At 43.2% G+C, this 27664-nt stretch overlaps 1 protein-coding gene across 2 annotated transcripts; it reads left to right on the top strand.

Moving 5' to 3' along the window:
- Positions 1-702: 702 nt before the first annotated feature.
- On the top strand, positions 703-26594 carry LOC130282617 (zinc finger protein 211-like). Of its 2 annotated transcripts, none has more exons than XM_056531043.1 (5): positions 703-894; positions 17066-17234; positions 18899-19057; positions 23531-23651; positions 24722-26594. In XM_056531043.1, the coding sequence occupies exons 2-5, from the start codon at positions 17175-17177 to the stop codon at positions 26200-26202; spliced, it is 1821 nt and encodes a 606-aa protein (XP_056387018.1). In that variant the 5' UTR covers positions 703-894; positions 17066-17174; the 3' UTR covers positions 26203-26594. The 2 variants fall into 2 exon arrangements, with proteins under 2 accessions (XP_056387018.1, XP_056387019.1); XM_056531044.1 differs by lacking the exon at positions 703-894 and adding an exon at positions 11257-11363.
- Positions 26595-27664: the final 1070 nt, after the last annotated feature.

Here is a 27664-nt window from a genome sequence, read left to right as displayed (position 1 = left end):
ACAGTTTGATTCAATCAAGATTGGAGTGCCGCTTCTACCTTCAGTTGTTATTGTTTGGGAATTGGTCTGTTCCCGGAGCTGAGCACCCACCGGATCTCGAATCCTCATCACGGTGCTCCTCATTCTACACAGTTGTTATATATATATATATATATATATATATATATATATTATTTTTTTTTGTTTGTTTCATAACAAAATCAGCAGCAAAACCATAAATAAAAATTTTTGTGGGGTGAAATTGAAAAAAAAAAAAAGCCTTTTTTGTATTTTTCGGGGGCTTCTGTTTCTACACAGTGACGTTTTCGGTATAAATGACGCCTTATCTTCATTCTGTGGGTCCGTATGATTACAGCGATACCAATTTATATAGAATTTATTGTAATTTTACTACTTTAAAAAATTTAAAATAATTATAACTTCGTATCCAAGAGATATGGCAAAGAAGGAAAAAGTGAAAATTTGCTGCGTCCTTAAGGGGTTAATATTATACTGTTATAATTATTATGTCCGCAAAGAGAGAAAACACAATATAATAATGAAGGAGATTTAGGCAGTCGCCCATAGCAACCAATCAGATTTCATCTTTCACAGGATTTTTCTGATGGTTGCTATGGGCAACAGCTCTGGCAGCACAGTTTTGATCGCTGATCACATGACGCCTACGTCACCACGCACAGAGCGCAGGTCCTGGCAGGTAAGAGCGTGCTGTATAGGCTCCTCCCTCCAGTGACACTGGACGGGACCCGGAAGTTGCGAATCATACGGATAAAATCGTCTTGTTGGAGGTGGGAGGACGTGGACCGCACATCACGGAAAAGCCGTGGAACGCAAGCAGGGTGTTTCCGGTAAACAACTTCCGGTTCAGGTTTATAAGAAGCAAAGGAGTGTGGGGTGAGTCCCGGTGTATTAGAGCCGCAGCGTCTAATAGAGAGAATCTAATCCCCGGTAGTAGAGATTCCGGATGTATATACATTGTGTGCGCCCAGCAATAGCCGAATAATCCTTATATACAATGTATAGCCTCTCTATAATACTGTACTATCCTTATATACAGTGTGGGACACCTATATTATCTGTACTATCCTTATATACAGTATATGACCCTTATATTATCTGTACTATCCTTATATACAGTGTATGACACCTATATTATCTGTACTATCCTTATATACAGTGTATGACCCCTATATTATCCTTATATACAGTGTATGACACCTATATTATCTGTACTATCCTTATATACAGTGTATGACCCCTATATTATCTGTACTATCCTTATATACAGTATATGACCCTTATATTATCTGTACTATCCTTATATACAGTGTATGACACCTATATTATCTGTACTATCCTTATATACAGTGTATGACCCCTATATTATCCTTATATACAGTGTATGACCCCTATATTATCCTTATATACAGTGTATGGCCCCTATATTATCTATACTATCCTTATATACAGTGTATGACCCTTATATTATCTGTACTATCCTTATATACAGTGTATGACCCTTATATTATCTATACTATCCTTATATACAGTGTATGGCCCCTATATTATCTATACTATCCTTATATACAGTGTATGACACCTATATTATCTATACTATCCTTATATACAGTGTATGACACCTATATTATCTGTACTATCCTTATATACAGTGTATGACACCTATATTATCTATACTATCCTTATATACAGTGTATGACACCTATATTATCTGTACTATCCTTATATACAGTGTAGGATCCCTATATTATCTGTACTATCCTTATATACAGTGTATGACACCTATATTATCTGTACTATCCTTATATACAGTGTGGGACACCTATATTATCTATACTATCCTTATATACAGTGTATGGCCCCTATATTATCTATACTATCCTTATATACAGTGTGGGACACCTATATTATCTATACTATCCTTATATACAGTGTATGACACCTATATTATCTATACTATCCTTATATACAGTGTATGGCCCCTATATTATCTATACTATCATCATATACAGTGTGGGACACCTATATTATATATACTATCCTTATATACAGTGTATGGCCCCAATATTATCTGTGCTATCCTTATATACAGTGTAGGACACCTATATTATCTGTACTATCCTTATATACAGTGTATGACCCCTATATTATCTATACTATCCTTATATACAGTGTATGACCCCTATATTATCCTTATATACAGTGTATGACCCCTATATTATCTATACTATCCTTATATACAGTGTATGACCCCTATATTATCTATACTATCCTTATATACAGTGTATGACCCCTATATTATCCTTATATACAGTGTATGACCCCTATATTATCTATACTATCCTTATATACAGTGTATGGCCCCTATATTATCTATACTATCCTTATATACAGTGTATGACCCCAATATTATCTGTACTATCCTTATATACAGTGTATGACCCCTCTATTATCTGTACTATCCTTATATACAGTGTATGACACCTATATTATCTGTACTATCCTTATATACAGTGTATGACACCTATATTATCTGTACTATCCTTATATACAGTGTATGACCCCTATATTACCTGTACTATCCTTATATACAGTGTATGACCCCTATATTATCTGTACTATCCTTATATACAGTGTATGACCCCTATATTATCTGTACTATCCTTATATACAGTGTATGACCCCTATATTATCTATACTATCCTTATATACAGTATATGACCCCTATATTATCTATACTATCCTTATATACAGTATATGACCCCTATATTATCTGTACTATCCTTATATACAGTGTATGACCCCAATATTATCTGTGCTATCCTTATATACAGTGTAGGACACCTATATTATCTGTACTATCCTTATATACAGTGTATGACCCCTATATTATCTGTACTATCCTTATATACAGTGTATGACCCCTATATTATCTGTACTATCCTTATATACAGTGTATGACCCCTATATTATCTGTACTATCCTTATATACAGTATATGACCCCTATATTATCTGTACTATCCTTATATACAGTGTATGACCCCTTTATTACCTGTACTATCCTTATATACAGTGTATGGCCCCTATATTACCTGTACTATCCTTATATACAGTATATGACCCTTATATTACCTGTACTATCCTTATATACAGTATATGACCCTTATATTACTTGTACTATCCTTATATACAGTATATGACCCTTATATTACCTGTACTATCCTTATATACAGTATATGACCCTTATATTACCTGTACTATCCTTATATACAGTATATGACCCTTATATTACCTGTACTATCCTTATATACAGTATATGACCCTTATATTACCTGTACTATCCTTATATACAGTGTATGACCCTTATATTACCTGTACTATCCTTATATACAGTGTATGACCCTTATATTACCTGTACTATCCTTATATACAGTGTATGACCCTTATATTACCTGTACTATCCTTATATACAGTATATGACCCTTATATTACCTGTACTATCCTTATATACAGTATACGACCCTTATATTACCTGTACTATCCTTATATACAGTGTATGACCCCTATATTACCTGTACTATCCTTATATACAGTATATGACCCTTATATTACCTGTACTATCCTTATATACAGTATATGACCCTTATATTACCTGTACTATCCTTATATACAGTATATGACCCTTATATTACCTGTACTATCCTTATATACAGTATATGACCCTTATATTACCTGTACTATCCTTATATACAGTATATGACCCTTATATTACCTGTACTATCCTTATATACAGTATATGACCCTTATATTACCTGTACTATCCTTATATACAGTATATGACCCTTATATTACCTGTACTATCCTTATATACAGTGTATGACCCCTATATTATCTGTACTATCCTTATATACAGTCTATGACCCTTATATTACCTGTACTATCCTTATATACAGTGTATGACCCCTATATTACCTGTACTATCCTTATATACAGTATATGACCCTTATATTACCTGTACTATCCTTATATACAGTATATGACCCTTATATTACCTGTACTATCCTTATACACAGTGTATGACCCTTATATTACCTGTACTATCCTTATATACAGTGTATGACCCTTATATTACCTGTACTATCCTTATATACAGTATATGACCCTTATATTACCTGTACTATCCTTATATACAGTATATGACCCTTATATTATCTGTATGATCCTTATATACAGTATATGACCCCTATATTATATGTACTATCCTTATATACAGTGTATGACCCTTATATTACCTGTACTATCCTTATATACAGTATATGACCCTTATATTACCTGTACTATCCTTATATACAGTATATGACCCTTATATTACCTGTACTATCCTTATATACAGTATATGACCCTTATATTATCTGTATGATCCTTATATACAGTATATGACCCCTATATTATATGTACTATCCTTATATACAGTGTATGACCCTTATATTACCTGTACTATCCTTATATACAGTGTATGACCCTTATATTACCTGTACTATCCTTATATACAGTGTATGACCCTTATATTACCTGTACTATCCTTATATACAGTATATGACCCTTATATTACCTGTACTATCCTTATATACAGTGTATGACACCTATATTACCTGTACTATCCTTATATACAGTGTATGACCCTTATATTACCTGTACTATCCTTATATACAGTGTATGACCCTTATATTACCTGTACTATCCTTATATACAGTATATGACCCTTATATTACCTGTACTATCCTTATATACAGTGTATGACCCTTATATTACCTGTACTTTCCTTCAGTCTTGTTGTTTTTGTTGTTAACCCCAATTGTACTTTGTAATGACATCACTAGAGATGAGTGAACTTACAGTAAATTTGATTCGTCACGAACTTCTCGGCTCGGCAGTTGATGACTTTTCCTGCGTAAATTAGTTCAGCTTTCCGGTGCTCCGGTGGCTGGAGATTCTTTCCTAGGATTGTATCCAGCTTTTCCAGCCACCGGAGCACCGGAAAGCTGAACTCATTTATGCAGGATAAACCTGCGGTGAAACAAGAAGGAAAAACTATTTGTGGGACAAATAAAAAAACTAATATTTTTATTTTGGGTGATTCTGCTTCTACACAGGACCTTGTACGGTATAAATGGCGCAGTATCTATATTCTCTGCGTCCGTACGATTGAGCGATAACATTTTATATAGGATTTATTTTATTTTATTACTTTAAAAAAATTACTGTTTGTTCCTGTAACGCTCTCATTTTTCCATTTACGTCGATGCGTGGGGGTCATTTTGGATGTGTGGGGGTCACTTTGGATGTCCTTTTGGACGCGTGGGGGGTCATTTTGGACGCGTGGGGGGTCATTTTGGACGTGTGGGGGGTCATTTTGGACGCGTGGGGGTCATTTTGGACGTGTGGGGGTCATTTTGGATGTATGAGGGTCATTTTGGATGTGTGGGGGGTCATTTTGGACGTGTGGGGGGTCATTTTGGACGTGTGGGGGGTCATTTTGGACGTGTGGGGGGTCATTTTGGACGTGTGGGGGGTCATTTTGGACGTGTGGGGGGTCATTTTGGATGTGTGGGGGGTCATTTTGGACGTGTGGGGGGTCATTTTGGATGTGTGGGGGGTCATTTTGGACGTGTGGGGGTCATTTTGGACGCGTGGGGGGTCATTTTGGACGCGTGGGGGGTCATTTTGGACGCGTGGGGGGTCATTTTGGACGCGTGGGGGGTCATTTTGGACGCGTGGGGGGTCATTTTGGACGCGTGGGGGGTCATTTTGGACGCGTGGGGGGTCATTTTGGACGCGTGGGGGGTCATTTTGGACGCGTGGGGGGTCATTTTGGACGTGTGGGGGTCATTTTGGACGTGTGGGGGTCATTTTGGATGTATGAGGGTCATTTTGGACGTGTGGGGGTCATTTTGGATGTATGAGGGTCATTTTGGATGTATGAGGGTCATTTTGGACGTGTGGGGGGTCATTTTGGACGTGTGGGGGGTCATTTTGGACGTGTGGGGGGTCATTTTGGACGTATGAGGGTCATTTTGGACGTATGAGGGTCATTTTGGACGTGTGGGGGGTCATTTTGGACGTGTGGGGGGTCATTTTGGACGTGTGGGGGGTCATTTTGGATGTATGAGGGTCATTTTGGATGTATGAGGGTCATTTTGGATGTGTGGGGGGTCATTTTGGATGTATGGGAGTCATTTTGGATGTATGGGGGTCATTTTGGATGTATGAGGGTCATTTTGGACGTGTGGGGGGTCATTTTGGACGTGTGGGGGGTCATTTTGGACGTGTGGGGGGTCATTTTGGACGTATGAGGGTCATTTTGGACGTATGAGGGTCATTTTGGACGTGTGGGGGTCATTTTGGACGTGGTGGGGGTCATTTTGGACGTGTGGGGGTCATTTTGGATGTATGATGTGGGGGGTCATTTTGGACGTGGTGGGGGTCATTTTGGACGTGTGGGGGGTCATTTTGGACGTGTGGGGGGTCATTTTGGATGTATGAGGGTCATGTTTTGTGCCGTGATCTGTAGTTTTTGTTATTGTTACTATTTTTGTTGTGATTGGACATTTTGATCGATTGTTTTTTATTATATTTTTTTCTGGTATATGAAGTGACCAAAAATCATCAATTCTTGAGTCTGGTATTTTTTATGCCATTGACCATGCGGTTAAATTAAAGGGGTTCTCCCCCATAAGGTGATTTAGTAGTTACCCTGCAGGCAGTAATGGACATGATTAGGAAGGATCTGCGCTTGTCTTGGGGATAAATGGCTATGCTGTGAGATTACCAGAACACTGTGGTAGCTGCTTGTGAACTGGTATTTCCTGTTTGACTTTTCTTTTCTTGCTTACAAATCCCATGATTCCATTTTCCTCCCTCCCACACATCAGCCACCCCACCCATTGAAACAAAAGACCTGTGGTTTGCAATCAGGGTGCCTCCAGCTGTTGCATTAGTTGCAGATTGATCGCTCCACCCATTGAAGCAGACAGGCTCCCTGTCATCAGCTCACTAGTGATGTCAGGTCTCGGCCGCATTGCAACCTGGGAAAAATCTGAGACAACAGTCATTTTGTATTCTGGTAAAAATAAATATTGTGAGAAAACCGTCACACACCGGTACAGACACTATATTATGGATTACACTAACTTTACAGCCCCTGTAGCATAGTCACATAATAATTCCTGGAATACCCCTATAACGTTATATTTTAATATATTTTAGTAATTTACTTTAATTAACAATGGAGCCTCCATAGAACAGCATTGATCAGTGTTATCAGCGCTCCATTACTACAGCCTGTCATAGAACAGCATTGATCAGTGTTATCAGTGCTCCATTACTACAGCCTGCCATAGAACAGCATTGATCAGTGTTATCAGCGCTCCATTACTACAGCCTGCCATAGAACAGCATTGATCAGTATTATCAGCGCTCCATTACTACAGCCTGCCATAGAACAGCATTGATCAGTGTTATCAGCACTCCATTACTACAGCCTGCCATAGAACAGCATTGATCAGTGTTATCAGCACTCCATTACTACAGTTTGCCATAGAACAGCATTGATCAGTGTTATCAGCACTCCATTACTACAGCCTGCCATAGAAAAGCATTGATCAGTGTTATCAGCACTCCATTACTACAGCCTGCCATAGAACAGCATTGATCAGTGTTATCAGCGCTCCATTACTACAGCCTGCCATAGAACAGCATTGATCAGTGTTATCAGCACTCCATTACTACAGCCTGCCATAGAACAGCATTGATCAGTGTTATCAGCACTCCATTACTACAGCCTGCCATAGAAAAGCATTGATCAGTGTTATCAGCACTCCATTACTACAGCCTGCCATAGAACAGCATTGATCAGTGTTATCAGCACTCCATTACTACAGCCTGCCATAGAACAGCATTGATCAGTGTTATCAGCACTCCATTACTACAGCCTGCCATAGAAAAGCATTGATCAGTGTTATCAGCGCTCCATTACTACAGCCTGCCATAGAAAAGCATTGATCAGTGTTATCAGCACTCCATTACTACAGCCTGCCATAGAACAGTATTGATCAGTGTTATCAGCACTCCATTACTGCAGCCTGCCATAGCACAGCATTGATCAGTGTTATCGGTGCTCCATGACTGCAGACTGTCTGCACTATTATAGTACCTATCAAACGGAAGGAGACAAGTAGGAACCCTCCGCTCGGCCTCTCAGCTGATTGGGACCCCATGACTTTGCAGCAGGTGTCCTAATCAGCTTTACTGGGCTACTGGCACTTGAACTTTGGTATGAACACCTGAACGGCGATGTCCAGCATTAGGCAACGGGTCCCAGCTGATGATAGTAACCGGAACCCACACTGTTACCCCAGATATATTTAGGGTGGCCAGTTGTTAAGGGGTTAAAGACAATAACTGGTATCTAAACACTGTGAATACTTTGTATCACTGTGATGGGTATAAAGAGAGCACAAAAACATACACAAAGATAAAGAAAAGTGTGCGGGAGTATACAATGTACATGAAGAGACTTTAACCCCTTAACGACCACGGACGTAAATGTACGTCCTGGTTAGGCGGTACTTCGTGCACCCGGACGTACACTTACGTCCTGTGTATGACCGCGAGCATCAGAGCGGTGCTCGCGTCATACACGGCAGGTTCCAGCTGCTATCATGGCCGACATCCGTGATCTTGTGGATGTCTTCTCGGCACAGATCGCGGCATCTGCGGCAATGCGCATGTTAAAATAGATGATCGGATCGCCGGCAGCGCTGGCGCGGCGATCCGATCATCTGTAATGGCGGACGGAGGTCCCCTCACCTGCCTCTGGCCGTCTCCCGGCGTCTCCTACTCTAGTCTGAGATCGAGTAGACCAGAGCAGAAGATAATCAGTGCTATGCCCTATGCATAGCACTGGACAGTATTAGCAATCAAATGATAGTCCTCCATGGGGACATAAAAAGTGTAATTGGAAAAAAAAAAAAAAAAAAAGTTGAAAAATGTAAAAATAAAATGTGAAAAATCCCCTCCCCCAATATATATTTTTTAATAAACATATTTGATATCACCGCGTGATTAAATGTCTGAACTATCAAAATATAATGTGAATGATCCTGTATAGTGAACGGCGTAAACGTAAAAAACCTCACATTTTATTCCCAAAAATTTTTATAAATAATGATCTAAAAGTTTTTTATATGTGCAAATGTGGTATCGTTAAAAAGTACAGATGACGGCACGAAAAATGAGCCTTCATACCGCCCTATATACGGAAAAATGAAAAAGTTATAGGTGGTCAAAATAGGGCGATTTTAGATGACTGATTTTGTACAAAAAGTTTTAGATTTTTATTAATTTATTTTTTGAAGCGGTACAAAAATATAAAAGTATCTCGTCATTTAATCGTATTGACCCACAGAATAAAGAACACGTCATTTTACCGTAAATTGTACAGCGTGAAAACGAAATCCTCCAAAAAGAGCAAAATTGTGGTTTTCATTTAAATTTCCTCCCTAAAAAAATATATTTTTGGGTTCGCCGTACATTTTATAGTAAAAAAAAAAGTTATGGATTTAAGAAGGCGAGGAGGAAAAAATGAAAACGCCACCTTAAGTTTAAAATGGGCTTGGTCCTTAAGGGGTTAAAGGGGGTACTCCGGTGCTCCAGCGTGCTAAACATTTTGTTCAGAACGCTCAGAGCCCAAGGCCGTGATGTCACGAGGGGTGTGTGGCCATGACGTCACGACCACTGCCATAGGAACCCAGTGTTTGTTGAGAACATCGGGTGCTGCGGAAGATCAGACCCCCGCGATCAGACATCTTATTCCCTGTCCTTTTGGATAGGGGATAAGATGTATAGCAGAAACATTGCTGTGGCGTAGTACAACATTATTCAGTGTGTGCAGTGTAAGGACCGTATATAATTGTGCCCCATGGGGACTTAAAAGGTCTCAATAAAATTATATATATATTTTTTTTTATAAATTAGCCCCTCCCCTTATAAAATAACACCTTTTTCCCCAATAAAAAAAATATAAAAATATTTTTTGATTTTTCACAAATTTGGTATCGCAGAGTGTGGAAATGTCCGAACTATTAAAGCCAAATGTTTCTGATCCTACACGGTAAACGGCGTAAACGTAAAATAATATAAAATGCCAGAAATGCGTTTTGTTGGTCACTTTATCAGTGATGGAAAAAGTCCTATCAAAACAAAAATGGTCCCGATAAAAACTACAGATCATGGTGCAAAAAAATGACACTCATACCGCCGTGTATAAGGAAAAATAGTTATCGGGGTCATCTGGTCGCTATCGGTTCGGTACATTGGTAAATCTGTCACTACGGACAAACATCTTCCATCTGTCCAGAGGACATTGTTACATGAGTCTAGTGATTTGTTATTACAATGGGCACTCCTGTATTCATTCCTTGACTGCTCCTCTGCCTGTGTCATTGCGCAGCACAAGGCAGCATGCTGTATACACCTCATTCTTCCCTAAAGGGGTTTTTGCCTCCGACAAATAACACAGACATGATCTTATCTCTTTGTACCCTCCCCTTTTTCATCGTGACTATATTGGTAGGGTCGCCTTTCAAAAACAATTGATTTCTGATAATTACTTGTATCCGCAAATATGTTACATTTCACATAATCATCATGTATTTATTTACATGGTAAAACCCTCTAAATGTCTGTGTGTATATGTAAGTATTACAGGAAGATGGTGACATCACTCAGAGGGTGGGGCTAGATCTCAGAGCCACCCCTCCTGAAACGGTATAAGATGATGCGTTGTCTCGGGAGAGAGGGAGAAGCCAGAGAGCTGCTGAGTCTACACAGTACTGACAATGAGAGGACTACACAACTTACTATCAGGACAACACCACACTGATGATAAAAGGACTAGTGCTGGGCGGTATGACCACAAATGGATACCATGGTATTATGGTATTTTTCTAAATTATGGCGGTTTCACGGTATTTAATGGAATTTTTTTTGGTGGGGGGGGGGGGGGGATTCCTCCAGTATAGCGTTAGGTGGTCGGGGGTCCTCACCATGGTACCCGGGGTCTCGGTCAGCCCACCCAGTAACTCTCTTCCATGTCTCCGCAGTTCTGCTCGAGTTTCCCGCGCCCACCTGGAGGTCACGTGCCCGCTGGGAGTTGTAGTCCCCTCCCAGCTCCTCACAATCAGTTCAGTGCGGCTCGGACTACACTTCCCAGAGACGCTGTGCGGCCGGACGTTTCTCTACGCCATCACGCATTAGAGTTGGTTGCTATGGAAACGATATTGCGGTATGTGAAAAATTCATATCGTAAAGAAAAAACACACCGGTATTCGGTATGAACTGGTATACCACCCAGCACTAAAAAGGACTACACAACTTCCTGTCAGAACAGAGGGAGGAGCCAGACAGCTGTTAAGACAACCCAAGACTGACAATGAGGGGACTGCGGAGAGTAGGAAGAGATATGTATATATATCTATCTATCTATATATATATATATATATATATATATATATATATATTAATATATGAAGCTGCTCATATAACACCACACTGACAATGAGAGGACTACACAACTTCCTGTCAGGAGAGGGGAAGGAGTGGGGAAGCTTCTCAGATAACACCACACTGACAATGAGAGAACTACACAACTTCCTGTTAGGAGAGTGGGAGGAGCTGGGAAGCTGCTGAGATAACACTACACTGACAATGAGAGGACTGCACAACTTCCTGTCAGGGGAACTTCCTGTCTGTTACACAAAACCATTCTGAGGCCAGTACAATGTGTGGATACATTATATTATTATAAAGTTAAATATCTTGGGATAATAGTTTTATTCTGATACCAGAAGACCCCTTTAAGCCGTGCTGCCATGTTTTTTTATTTATTTATAAAGAAGAGTCTTTCTCTGGGCAGTCTATACCTGCTCAGTCTTATTCTTGGGCATTTTACTGCCAGCACCTGGATGATACTTACCCTCTTAAAGGGGTATTCCAGGCCAAAACTTTTTTTTTTCTACATCAACTGGCTCCGGAAAGTTAAACAGATTTGTAAATTACTTCTATTAAAAAATCTTAATCCTTCCACTAGTTATTAGCTTCTGAAGTTGAGTTGTTGTTTTCTGTCTAACTGCTCTCTGATGACTCACGTCCCGGGAGCTGTGCAGCTCCTATGGGGATATTCTCCCATCATGCACAGCTCCCAGGACGTGACATCATCATTGAGCAGTTAGACAGAAAACTTCAGAAGCTAATAACTATTGGAAGGATTAAGATTTTTTAATAGAAGTAATTTACAAATCTGTTTAACTTTCTGGACCCAGTTGATATATATAAAAAGGTTTTTCCTGGAATACCCCTTTAATTTCTACGGAAGCCGTTAGAATGAATCTCATTTTTTGAAAACAGCTTCTGCATTTTGGCGGAGATTTTTGTTACATAATGAAATGGTGAATCCTGCTGGGTGTTGTTGTTCATGTGAGGTTGTAGTTACCTTATTTTACAACCTCTAGGGGGACAGGTGTTTTTTTATTCTGCTTTCGACACATAAAACAGGGCGCACTTTTTTTTTTCAAAATAGATTTTTATTGTTTCCATTAAACATCTAAATTCACATCTCGTAAGCCACAAAATCACAAAGAACATTACATTCCCATCCCCCCCTCCCCCCCCTGACAGAAGAGAGGACATTTTTTATTTATTATTCTCAGTCTTCCCAATCCGCCCGGATCGATCTATAATTGTTCAGTCTTCTCCATTCTTCTTCATATTTCCAAATTTTTTGAACTCCCCTCTCCCATTCAGTTACGTTTGGCCCATTATTACCAAAGAGCCCTCTAAGGATCCACCTTAGCCAACATAAGAATACGATTCAGTGACTCTCGGCCCTTCTTAACCCTATGGCTTCCATCGCCGACCAATCCTTCTCGAACTTCCATTTCTTTTCAATGGTCTGAAATACCTTAGACCAAGATTCTTTAACCTTGGGGCAAATCCATAGCAAGTGGATTGGGTGAACGTCCATTATGCCACTTAGGACCTTCTGCCTTCCTCCAACATCCCAGCTTTTTTACAGCTGGTAGATTATTCTCAATTGCATAATTTCATATCTTTTATTAATTGAGCACTTTTTAGCATTGGTCAGTATACCTTCCCTTACATCCCCAGAAATCGGACCTAGTACTTCCTCCCACCTCCTTTTTTTATTTTCCTGGACAGTTTTAAGAAGTAACCTACCTATATATATATATATATATATATATATATATATATATATATATATAATCTTCCCACCTCCTTCTGAATTGATATAATCTATCACCTTATGTGAACATTTCCTACATTTCTTCTTTTCAGTGCATCTATTTGCTTCGCACAATTGAATATACCAAAATGTATGTTCATTCCGCAATCCAAACTCATTCTTTAGTGTTTCAGATTTTTTTAATCTCTCCATTTTGAAAAATTTGTGAAACATATTTAACCCCTTTTACCTTTCCAAAAATCACCCCCTTATCTTTTAACCCCTTAACAACGAAGGACGTAAATTTAATTCCTGGTGGGGTGGTACTTAACGCACCAGGACGTACATTTACATCCTAAGCATAACCGCGAGCATCGGAGCGATGCCCAGATCATGCGCGGCAGGTCCCGGCTGTTGATCGCAGCCAGGGACCCACCGGTAATGGCGGACACCCGCAGTCCCGAGGATGTCCGCCATTAACCCCTCAGATGCTGTGATCAATACAGATCACGGCTTCTGCAGCATCGCGGTCACTTAAATGGATGATCGGATCGCCCGCAGCACTGCCGCGGCGATCCGATCATCCAGCACGGCAGCCGGAGGTCCCCTCACCTGCCTTCACTGCCTTCCCGCAGACCAGAGCAGAAGATGACCGATAACCCTGATCAGTGCTATGTCCTATACATAGCACTGAACAGTATCAGCAATCAAATGATTGCTATAAATAGTGCCCTATGGGGACTATTAAAGTATAAAAATAAAAGTAAAATTTTTTTGAAAAACCCCCTCCCCCAATAAAAACGTAAATTGTCCCATTTTACCTATTTCACCCCCAAAAAGTGTTAAAAAAAAATATTTTATATACATATTTGGTATTGCCGCATGCGTAAATATCCGAACTATTAAAATAAAATGTTAATGATACCGTACGGTGAACGTAAAAAAAAAAAAAAGTCCAAAATAGCTGCTTTTTTATACATTTTATTCCCCAAAAATGTATTAAAAGTTTTATATAAGCAAATATGGTATCAATAAAAAGTACAGATCACGGCGCAAAAAATGATATACTGCCACTTATACGGAAAAATGAAAAAGTTATAGGTCTTCAAAATAGATCTTTAAACGCACTAATTTGGTTAAAAAGTTTTTGATTTTTTTTTTAAGCGCAACAGTAATAGAAAAGTATGTCATCATGGGGATCATTTTAATCGTATTGACCCATAGAGTAAATAACAAATGTCATTTTTACCGTAAATTGTACGACGTGAAAACGAAACCTTCCAAAACTAGCAAAATTGCGGTTTTCTTTTTAATTTCCCCACACAAATTAGTATTTTTTTGGTTGTGCCATACATTTTAAACCGACAACTGGTCGCTCAAAAGACAAGCCCTCATACTAGTCTGTGGGTGAAAATATAAAAGAGTTATGATTTTTTGAAGGCGAGGAGGAAAAACGAAAACGTAACAATAAAATTGTCTGCGTCCTTAAGGCCAAAATGGGCCTTAAATGAGTCCTTAAGGGGTTAAAAAGTACCAAATCTATATTATCGCATAACACCGTATTTCTTATACTTCCCTCTATATTACATCTTTTTTTAACATATTGCCAGTGTCACGATTCGGCTGGCTGGAGGTGGATCCTCTGTGCCAGAGAGGGATTGGCGTGGACCGGTTCTAAGTTGCTACTGGTATTCACCAGAGCCCGCCGCAAAGCGGGATGGTCTTGCTGCGGCGGTAGCAACCAGGTCGTATCCACCAGCAACGGCTCAACCTCTCTGACTGCTGAAGATAGGCGCGGTACAAGGGAGTAGACAAAGGCAAGGTCGGACGTAGCAGAAGGTCAGGGCAGACAGCAAGGATCGTAGTCAGGGGCAACGGCAGGAGGTCTGGAACACAGGCTAGGAACACACTAGGAAACGCTTTCACTGGCACAATGGCAACAAGATCCGGCGAGGGAGTGCAGGGGAAGTGAGGTATAAGTAGGGAGTGCACAGGTGAACATACTGATTAAGCCTGCTGCGCCAATCAGTGGCGCAGTGGCCCTTTAAATTGCAGAGACCCGGCGCGCGCGCGCCCTAAGGAGCAGACAAGACAGACTGGGAACGGGTCAGGTACGGGAGCCGGGATGCGCATCGCGAGCGGGCGCCTCCCGCATCGCGAATCGCATCCCGGCTGGGAGTGATATTGCAGTGCACCCGGTCAGCAGGTCTGACCGGGGCGCTGCGAATGAGAGGATGCTGCGAGCGCTCCGGGGAGGAGCGGGGACCCGGAGCGCTCGGCGTAACAGCCAGGTTCTCCTAAGTAGACCTATCAATGAATTATGCCCTAATTCCTTCCTCACTGGAAGACCTGCTTCAACAAATTCAAAAACACTCTCATAATACCCTCTATAATCCTTAAATAGCTCCCCCCAAAGTGCTTCACTCCACCCCCATCTAATATTCTGGAGGTTTTTTTTGCCACAAAATATAACCTAAATTCCGGTAATCCTCCTCCACCTTCTCCTTCCAAGTGTACCCACCTATTCCATATATAAAACAGGGCGCACTTACTTGTTCTCATGACTGTGATTGGTATCGGCACAACACGGATCCATGAGAGAAGATGCTCCAGAATTATTGGATCGGTAACACTCAAGTCAGGAGGGACCAAAGGCCAGAAGCAACAAATTATCAGAAGCCACAGATCAGGAGAGGCCACAGGCCTGGAGATGCCAAAGGTCAAAAGAAGTCATAGGTCAAGAGAGGCCACAGGTCAAAAGAAGTCATAGGTCAAGAGAGGCCACAGATCAGGGGAGTCCACAGATTATGAGAGGTCATAGGTCAAGAGAGGCCACAGATCAGGGGAGTCCACAGGTCTGGAGAGGCCAGAGGTCAAAAGAAGTCATAGGTCAAGAGAGGCCACAGGTCAAAAGAAGTCATAGGTCAAGAGAGGCCACAGATCAGGGGAGTCCACAGGTCTGGAGAGGCCAGAGGTCAAAAGAAGTCATAGGTCAAGAGAGGCCACAGATCAGGGGAGTCGACAGATTATGAGAGGCCACAGGTCAAAAGAAGTCATAGGTCAAGAGAGGCCATAGATCAGGGGAGTCCACAGGTCTGGAGATGCCAGAGGTCAAGAGAGGCCATAGATCAGGGGAGTCCACAGGTCTGGAGATGCCAGAGGTCAAAAGAAGTCATAGGTCAAGAGAGGCCACAGATCAGGGGAGTCCACAGGTCTGGAGAGGCCACAGGCCAAAAGAAGTCATAGATCAGGGGAGGCCACAGATCAAGAGAAGAGATATATACGGAGACAAAAAGAACAGACAGGGGAAGGCGCTGCCTAGTGCCATTACCAGTGGTAGGAGGGGGTTAAATCAATGCTGCTGATTCCCTACGTACCTGAGGATGTTGGGCTCAGACCTCCACTTCTATGATCGCATGAAGTTAATGTGCGGGGCTGCCTCCGGGTCCGGATCCACCTGTGGCTGGAAGCTGCTTGTATTCTTGCCGGTAGTGGCCGGACAGAGTGAAAAGTCAGGTGATTCACGGCGCACGCCGCGGGATACAGTGGACCAGGGATGCTGTGGATTAAACAAGGTTCTTTTATTTCACATAGACAACGCGTTTCGAGAGCGCTTCGGGGAGAAGCCACAGATCCGGGGAGGCCACCGATCCCTTCTCTGTGGGGGGACAGGGGGATGATGTGCAGTTATTCTTATAACAGATATTCCAGCTCAGTCATCGGCCGCCTCGTTCTTTGTTCCTCAGGTTGTTATGAATTAGAGATGGAGCGCGGCCGAGGAACGGATGATGGTAAAGAAAGAGAATAGAGAAGACGAGATCAACTACAGAGAGTTCACCAGGAGCCACAATAAAGATGGAGAGTGAGAGGATCCTGAGCCTCACCCTAGAGATCATCTACCTGCTGACCGGAGAGGTGAGGGATTGTGGGAAATGGTCACATGACCTCTTATCTCTAGGAATAATACAGGACATGACCGGAGAGGTGAGGGATTGTGGGAAATGGTCACATGACCTCTTATCTCTAGGAATAATACAGGACATGACCGGAGAGGTGAGGGATTGTGGGAAATGGTCACATGACCTCTTATCTCTAGGAATAATACAGGACATGACCGGAGAGGTGAGGGATTGTGGGAAATGGTCACATGACCGGAGAGGTGAGGGATTGTGGGAAATGATCACATGACCGGAGAGGTGAGGGATTGTGGGAAATGGTCACATGACCTCTTATCTCTAGGAATAATACAGGACATGACCGGAGAGGTGAGGGATTGTGGGAAATGGTCACATGACCTCTTATCTCTAGGGATAATACAGGACATGACCGGAGAGGTGAGGGATTGTGGGAAATGGTCACATGACCTCTTATCTCTAGGGATAATACAGGACATGACCGGAGAGGTGAGGGATTGTGGGAAATGGTCACATGACCTCTTATCTCTAGGGATAATACAGGACATGACCGGAGAGGTGAGGGATTGTGGGAAATGGTCACATGACCTCTTATCTCTAGGAATAATACAGGACATGACCGGAGAGGTGAGGGATTGTGGGAAATGGTCACATGACCTCTTATCTCTAGGAATAATACAGGACATGACCGGAGAGGTGAGGGATTGTGGGAAATGGTCACATGACCTCACTCTTATCTCTAGGAATAACAATACAGGACATGACCGGAGAGGTGAGGGATTGTGGGAAATGGTCACATGACCTCTTATCTCTAGGGATAATACAGGACATGACCGGAGAGGTGAGGGATTGTGGGAAATGGTCACATGACCTCTTATCTCTAGGAATAATACAGGACATGACCGGAGAGGTGAGGGATTGTGGGAAATGGTCACATGACCTCACTCTTATCTCTAGGGATAATACAGGACATGACCGGAGAGGTGAGGGATTGTGGGAAATGGTCACATGACCTCTTATCTCTAGGGATAATACAGGACATGATCGGAGAGGTGAGGGATTGTGGGAAATGTGTCACACCCATCAATCTTATCAGAGGTCTATAAGGGCCGGGCCTTGACAGGTCAGAGCATGAGTGGAGGACACATAATTAGGCAGGTGGCATTAATGTCATCGTTTATCAGTGTAGACATTAAAGGGGTAGTCCTATCCTAAGGATAGGGGATAAGTTTGAGATCGCGGGGGGTCCGACCGCTGGGGCCCCCTGCGATCTCTCTGTACAGGGCCCCGTCTCTCCGGCCTGATAGCGGATGTCGACCTCCGCACGAGGCGGCGGCCGACACGCCCCCTCAATACATCTCAATGGCAGAGCCGGAGATTGCCGAAGGCAGCGCTTCGGCTCTGCCATAGAGTTGTATTGAGGGGGTGTGTCGGCCGCCACTTCGTGCGGAGGTCGGCACGCCCCCTTCCCGCGGGCTGTCGGGGCTCCATACAGGAGATCGCAGGGGGCCCCAGCGGTCGGACCCCCCCGCGATCTGCAACTTATCCCCTATCCTTAAGATAGGGGATAAGTTGTTCACCACTGAGTCACCACTGGACTACTCCTTTAATAAGTTGAGGCAATACAAATATATACAGAAATGTGCAAATATTTTCCATACACAGGATTATGGACCATTGAAGAAAACATCTGGGGAATGTGGAAAAAAGAGCAGGACCCAGATCCCCATCACAGGGTCCCCTCCATCTGTGATCAATGAGAAGACCAATGAGCAGAAGATCCTGGATCTCACCAACAAGATGGTGGAGCTGCTGACTAGAGAGGTGACACTGCTGGGACATTATACAGTAATGGAGGGGTCTGGTGATGACTGGAGAGGTGACACTGCTGGGACATTATACAGTAATGGAGGGGTCTGGTGATGACTGGAGAGGTGACACTGCTGGGACATTATACAGTAATGGAGGGGTCTGGTGATGAGAGGTGACACTGCTGGGACATTATACAGTAATGGAGGGGTCTGGTGATGATTAGAGAGGTGACACTGCTGGGACATTATACAGTAATGGAGGAGTCTGGTGATGATTAGAGAGGTGACAATGCTGGGACATTATACAGTAATGGAGGGGTCTGGTGATGATTAGAGAGGTGACACTGCTGGGACATTATACAGTAATGGAGGGGTCTGGTGATGACTGGAGAGGTGACACTGCTGGGACATTATACAGTAATGGAGGAGTCTGGTGATGATTAGAGAGGTGACACTGCTGGGACATTATACAGTAATGGAGGGGTCTGGTGATGATTAGAGAGGTGACACTGCTGGACATTATACAGTAATGGAGGGGTCTGGTGATGACTGGAGAGGTGACACTGCTGGGACATTATACAGTAATGGAGGGGTCTGGTGATGATTAGAGAGGTGACACTGCTGGACATTATACAGTAATGGAGGGGTCTGGTGATGACTGGAGAGGTGACACTGCTGGGACATTATACAGTAATGAAGGGGTCTGGTGATGATTAGAGAGGTGACACTGCTGGGACATTATACAGTAATGGAGGGGTCTGGTGATTAGAGAGGTGACACTGCTGGGACGTTATACAGTAATGGAGGGGTCTGGTGATGACTGGAGAGGTGACACTGCTGGGACATTATACAGTAATGGAGGGGTCTGGTGATGACTGGAGAGGTGACACTGCTGGGACATTATACAGTAATGGAGGGATCTGGTGATGATTAGAGAGGTGACACTGCTGGGACATTATACAGTAATGGAGGGGTCTGGTGATGAGAGGTGACACTGCTGGGACATTATACAGTAATGGAGGGGTCTGGTGATGATTAGAGAGGTGACACTGCTGGGACATTATACAGTAATGGAGGGGTCTGGTGAGGACTGGAGAGGTGACACTGCTGGGACATTATATAGTAATGGAGGGGTCTTGTGATGATTAGAGAGGTGACACTGCTGGGACATTATACAGTAATGGAGGGGTCTGGTGATGACTGGAGAGGTGACACTGCTGGGACATTATACAGTAATGGAGGGGTCTGGTGATGATTAGAGAGGTGACACTGCTGGGACATTATACAGTAATGGAGGAGTCTGGTGATGATTAGAGAGGTGACAATGCTGGGACATTATACAGTAATGGAGGGGTCTGGTGATGATTAGAGAGGTGACACTGCTGGGACATTATACAGTAATGGAGGGGTCTGGTGATGACTGGAGAGGTGACACTGCTGGGACATTATACAGTAATGGAGGAGTCTGGTGATGATTAGAGAGGTGACACTGCTGGGACATTATACAGTAATGGAGGGGTCTGGTGATGATTAGAGAGGTGACACTGCTGGACATTATACAGTAATGGAGGGGTCTGGTGATGACTGGAGAGGTGACACTGCTGGGACATTATACAGTAATGGAGGGGTCTGGTGATGATTAGAGAGGTGACACTGCTGGACATTATACAGTAATGGAGGGGTCTGGTGATGACTGGAGAGGTGACACTGCTGGGACATTATACAGTAATGGAGGGGTCTGGTGATGATTAGAGAGGTGACACTGCTGGGACATTATACAGTAATGGAGGGGTCTGGTGATTAGAGAGGTGACACTGCTGGGACGTTATACAGTAATGGAGGGGTCTGGTGATGACTGGAGAGGTGACACTGCTGGGACATTATACAGTAATGGAGGGGTCTGGTGATGACTGGAGAGGTGACACTGCTGGGACATTATACAGTAATGGAGGGGTCTGGGGATGACTGGAGAGGTGACACTGCTGGGACATTATACAGTAATGGAGGGATCTGGTGATGATTAGAGAGGTGACACTGCTGGGACATTATACAGTAATGGAGGGGTCTGGTGATGAGAGGTGACACTGCTGGGACATTATACAGTAATGGAGGGGTCTGGTGATGATTAGAGAGGTGACACTGCTGGGACATTATACAGTAATGGAGGGGTCTGGTGAGGACTGGAGAGGTGACACTGCTGGGACATTATATAGTAATGGAGGGGTCTTGTGATGATTAGAGAGGTGACACTGCTGGGACATTATACAGTAATGGAGGGGTCTGGTGATGAGAGGTGACACTGCTGGGACATTATACAGTAATGGAGGGGTCTGGTGATGATTAGAGAGGTGACACTGCTGGGACATTATACAGTAATGGAGGAGTCTGGTGATGATTAGAGAGGTGACAATGCTGGGACATTATACAGTAATGGAGGGGTCTGGTGATGATTAGAGAGGTGACACTGCTGGGACATTATACAGTAATGGAGGGGTCTGGTGATGACTGGAGAGGTGACACTGCTGGGACATTATACAGTAATGGAGGAGTCTGGTGATGATTAGAGAGGTGACACTGCTGGGACATTATACAGTAATGGAGGGGTCTGGTGATGATTAGAGAGGTGACACTGCTGGACATTATACAGTAATGGAGGGGTCTGGTGATGACTGGAGAGGTGACACTGCTGGGACATTATACAGTAATGGAGGGGTCTGGTGATGATTAGAGAGGTGACACTGCTGGACATTATACAGTAATGGAGGGGTCTGGTGATGACTGGAGAGGTGACACTGCTGGGACATTATACAGTAATGGAGGGGTCTGGTGATTAGAGAGGTGACACTGCTGGGACATTATACAGTAATGGAGGGGTCTGGTGATTAGAGAGGTGACACTGCTGGGACGTTATACAGTAATGGAGGGGTCTGGTGATGACTGGAGAGGTGACACTGCTGGGACATTATACAGTAATGGAGGGGTCTGGTGATGACTGGAGAGGTGACACTGCTGGGACATTATACAGTAATGGAGGGGTCTGGGGATGACTGGAGAGGTGACACTGCTGGGACATTATACAGTAATGGAGGGATCTGGTGATGATTAGAGAGGTGACACTGCTGGGACATTATACAGTAATGGAGGGGTCTGGTGATGAGAGGTGACACTGCTGGGACATTATACAGTAATGGAGGGGTCTGGTGATGATTAGAGAGGTGACACTGCTGGGACATTATACAGTAATGGAGGGGTCTGGTGAGGACTGGAGAGGTGACACTGCTGGGACATTATATAGTAATGGAGGGGTCTTGTGATGATTAGAGAGGTGACACTGCTGGGACATTATACAGTAATGGAGGGGTCTGGTGATGACTGGAGAGGTGACACTGCTGGGACATTATACAGTAATGGAGGGGTCTGGTGATGATTAGAGAGGTGACACTGCTGGGACATTATACAGTAATGGAGGAGTCTGGTGATGATTAGAGAGGTGACAATGCTGGGACATTATACAGTAATGGAGGGGTCTGGTGATGATTAGAGAGGTGACACTGCTGGGACATTATACAGTAATGGAGGGGTCTGGTGATGACTGGAGAGGTGACACTGCTGGGACATTATACAGTAATGGAGGAGTCTGGTGATGATTAGAGAGGTGACACTGCTGGGACATTATACAGTAATGGAGGGGTCTGGTGATGATTAGAGAGGTGACACTGCTGGACATTATACAGTAATGGAGGGGTCTGGTGATGACTGGAGAGGTGACACTGCTGGGACATTATACAGTAATGGAGGGGTCTGGTGATGATTAGAGAGGTGACACTGCTGGACATTATACAGTAATGGAGGGGTCTGGTGATGACTGGAGAGGTGACACTGCTGGGACATTATACAGTAATGGAGGGGTCTGGTGATGATTAGAGAGGTGACACTGCTGGGACATTATACAGTAATGGAGGGGTCTGGTGATTAGAGAGGTGACACTGCTGGGACGTTATACAGTAATGGAGGGGTCTGGTGATGACTGGAGAGGTGACACTGCTGGGACATTATACAGTAATGGAGGGGTCTGGTGATGACTGGAGAGGTGACACTGCTGGGACATTATACAGTAATGGAGGGGTCTGGTGATGATTAGAGAGGTGACACTGCTGGGACATTATACAGTAATGGAGGGGTCTGGTGATGATTAGAGAGGTGACACTGCTGGGACATTATACAGTAATGGAGGGGTCTGGTGAGGACTGGAGAGGTGACACTGCTGGGACATTATATAGTAATGGAGGGGTCTTGTGATGATTAGAGAGGTGACACTGCTGGGACATTATACAGTAATGGAGGGGTCTGGTGATGACTGGAGAGGTGACACTGCTGGGACATTATACAGTAATGGAGGGGTCTGGTGATGATTAGAGAGGTGACCCTGCTGGGACATTATACAGTAATGGAGGGGTCTGGTGATGACGGTATCATTGTGTGTCAGGTTCCTATAAGGTGTCAGGATGTGGCGGTCTATTTCTCCATGGAGGAGTGGGAGTATGTAGAAAGACACAAGGATCTGTACCCGGACATTATGGAGGACTCCCGGCCCCGCACATCACAAGGTAAGGATAATGATTATCAGCGATTGAGGATCTCCGTTCTGTCACCAGATAATTTTTCCTTGTCAGAGATCTGTTAGTTACTTTAGAGATACTTAAACTGTTGATACATAACCAGATGTTATGTATTCTCACATGTGGCTAATCGGTTAACATAAAATAATCGTATGCTCTACTTACCGAGGAGGAGGACAGAGGAGTCTGGGGGAGAAGGAGGACAGAGGAGTCTGGGGGAGGAGGACAGAGGAGTGTGGGGGAGGAGGACAGGGGAGTGTGGGGGAGGAAGACAGAGGAGTCTGGGAGAGAAGGAGGACAGAGGAGTCTGGGGGAGGAGGAGGACAGAGGAGCCTGGGGGAGGAGTAGGAAAGAGGAGCCTGGAGGAGGAGGAGGACAGAGGAGCCTGGGGGAGAAGGAGGACAGAGGAGTCTGGGGGAGAAGGAGGACAGAGGAGTCTGGGGGAGAAGGAGGACAGAGGAGTCTGGGGGAGGAGGAGGACAGAGGAGTCTGGGGGAGGAGGAGGACAGAGGAGTCTGGGGAAGGAGGAGGACAGAGGAGTCTGGGGGAGAAGGACAGTCTGGCAGTGGCTTTCTATGACCAGTGTTAGTGATCTTATGGGGAGAAGTGATCTGATAATTTGCACATTGTATTTTTCATGCTTCCGTTTTGGACTCTAAACCTTTAGAACAGTCATAAGCTTTCCATACAGATTAGATAAATGTCGGCTGAACCCGTTATCTAAAGTTCTTGGGGCTTCTCATATGGGCACAGTTGAAATTGGGAATAAGTGAATATGCGAATTTAGGCACGCCCCATCCATTTGTTCTCAGGTAGCTTCCACTAGAGGAGTCTGACTATAGCTTTACTCCCCACTGAAGACACATGGACACATGGCCGAGCCAAGGATCGGGACAGATAGTTGTAACGCGGACGCTCAGCTCTCTAATGTGTCTGTTATATATTAGGAAGCTTGTATATTTTTGTCTTAACCCTTACAATTACAATACAGTATATAAAGATGACGGTGTCTGAGCACCTGACCTCGTGATCTAATCAAATTGTTCTTTGTCCATCAGATGAATCCAACAAAGGACAAACCCCAAGAACACCTTGTGCCGCTGCCAGTCCCCCTGATAGTAGTAGTAATTGTCATAAAGGTCAATCTGACTGTGAGGTGGAAGCAGGAGACTTATGGCTGGGTAAGAAAAAACAGAAGAAAACTCTGCAGATCGCTAATCCTGAAGAACCAGGGAGTGAAGGGAAGACGACCCTGTCTGACCCAGACGTGTACAGAAATTCATCCGCTTCTACAAGTCGATTGTCAAATCCACAATGTTCATCTACTGATATCGAGGAGGAGACAAACTCATGTGATGGAGGAGGAAACCTCTCCGACCACGACACCTACAAACCTACAGACTATACACAAGAATATCCAGTGCTCCATATAAAGGAGGAACCGATCTCATGTGATGAGGAAGACGACGACATGGTGGACACCGAGATTTATACACAGACAGATAATAGACTGCAGAACGCATCTCCTCGTATTAGGGAGAGAAGAGTCTTACGTGGACGCATCAATAACCACGAGTTTATGTCGCCCACCGATCAAACACGACTATATCCTTCTATTCGTATTGAGGAGGAACCAATCTCGTGTGATGGAAGCATCATCGATGTAGACAATTACGCGCCCACAGACATTAGTCACCGCTACTCTTCTATTATTATCGAGGAAGAGCCAGATGCGTGCGACGGAGGAAACTTCACCACCATTTATACGCTCACAGATCCTAAACCTCAATATCCAGCTCCTTGTATTAAGGAGGAGCCAATCTCATGTGACGAGGAAAACCTCACCGATCCCAACATTTACACATCCGCCGATCCTTCACCTTATCCGTTCATTCATATCAAGGAGGAACCGGACTTCTGGAAGGAAGAAAGTCTTACCATACCATCAAGCAATGCACAGTTCGATTATACGTCTCCTCAGGATATTAACGGTACAGAACTTATAGAATACATAAGTATACACGGAACTACACACAACTACAGCGAATACAGTAACCCCTTATATTTTAATTCTAAGCGCGTAAAGTCCGAAAAAATCCCAGCAGAGCAATACCCATTGTACAAATATGGCAAATGTTTTTCGGAACCTTCGGCTCTTTTCAACCATCATCGGATCAGTAATTCGGATGTACCTTTTGAATGTTCGTACTGCGGAAAGACCTTTGTGTATTATACGCATCTCGTCACCCACCAGAGAATCCACACAGGAGAGAGACCGTACGCGTGTTCTGTCTGCGGGAAGCGTTTCGCACACAACTCCACCCTGGTCACTCATCAGCGGATACACACGGGGGAGCGCCCCTACGTTTGCTTCCATTGCGGAAAGTGTTTTACTAAAAAATCCAATCTAACGACTCACAACCGCATTCACACGGGCGAAAGGCCTTATTCCTGCACCCGCTGCGGGAAATGCTTCGGAAGTAAGAGCCATTTTAATAGACACGTGAAAATCCACAAAAAAGAAGCGAGCCGTTTTTAAAATGTAAGGAAAATAAAAAAGTACCAGCGTTCTTGCGCTGGGACCACGTCGAGATGTTGAGCGGCACATTATTTTAACGTTAGCTAGTTTATATTAAATTATTGGAACAAAAATATGTTTTTAATCAATTTTTAATGAACTTATGAAACAGTCAATGGCGTGGATGATAAAAAAAAAAGTTTTTTTTTATTTCTTTAATTTCTTTTTTGGTTCTGGGTGCGAGTCATTTTATTAACTTTTTTTTAGTACCGGTATTGTTTTATATGCTGTCTTTATATGTTCATTTGAGGAATGTTAATAAAATAAAAGGCAATAAAAATGGAAACCTCATTTACAAATACAAAAAAGGGACAAAGTTGTGTAAATAAACCAAATAATAACCTTATAGGTCTGGGATTTATTTAAAAGGTGAAACTAGAACGATCCATTCAACTCCAGTGCAGAGTTTGGCTAGACGATAGGCACAACTCTATGGAGGCATGTAAGTCAGAAGGTATACACAGTATGAGGCTCAGGGGGCCTCGTCAGTTTTCCCTGGGGTACGGATATGGAGACAAACACAACAGAGAGAAAAAGGGGGATCTTGCTGAGTGCTGCTGTTTGGGAATACAAAAAACCTTACCCACCTCAGTTACATAGGACAGGATTTATGTTAGAAGAAATAAAATGCTTAACACGTTTAGGTGCTCACATATGCCTTCCTCAGGCCAAACATAAAAGCACTACAATAAATATTAAAACAAATAAAGTATATAAATATATGTAACTGCCAAATTTAACATGAAATTTACATAAACCAGCCATAACATAAAGACGCTATAGTAATATAGTTTGTAAGGTTGAAAAAAGAGTCCATCAAGTTCAACCTAAAACCCTACTGTGTTTATCCAGATGGATATGTATGCTTGAATGTGCACTGTCAGATACAATAATATTTGACAGGGCTGCAGGCAGGTCCGGGGCCCTCTGTGAGTCATAGCAGAGTGAGGGAGGGGGAAGAGTCATCACAGTGAGGAGAAGAGAGGGACACGCCCCCTGCCTCTGCATGGACAGAAACCTCACTGATCAATGATGGCAAGGTAATAAAGGTAATTTTGAGAGAAATATATGTCGTAGACACATAAAAATTACCGTACATGTATGTGATCAGGTACTGAGAACCATATATATATTTATTATTATAATTTTTTTTTTGGGGGGGGGGATCTGACAGGTACGCTTTAACATGAAAATAGAACAGTAAAAAGCATACAACTGCAAGAAATAGTGATAATAGTCAATGCGATGCTAAAGATATGATCTCCAATGTACATAGTGTGAACAGTATACATACAAGACATGGGATCAACATGTATTAGAGTAAAAGCCACCAGTAGTCAGATAGCACTATTGACATCTTGTGTGATGTCATATCCCGGGTGTAATGTCATATCCCGGCCGGCGTGCTGAGAGTAAAGCGGAA

This window comes from Hyla sarda, chromosome 7, assembly GCF_029499605.1.
Source record: "Hyla sarda isolate aHylSar1 chromosome 7, aHylSar1.hap1, whole genome shotgun sequence".
NCBI lineage: Eukaryota > Metazoa > Chordata > Amphibia > Anura > Hylidae > Hyla > Hyla sarda.
The sequence above is the reverse complement of the archived record's forward strand: the minus strand, read 5'-3'. Positions and strand labels throughout refer to the sequence as shown.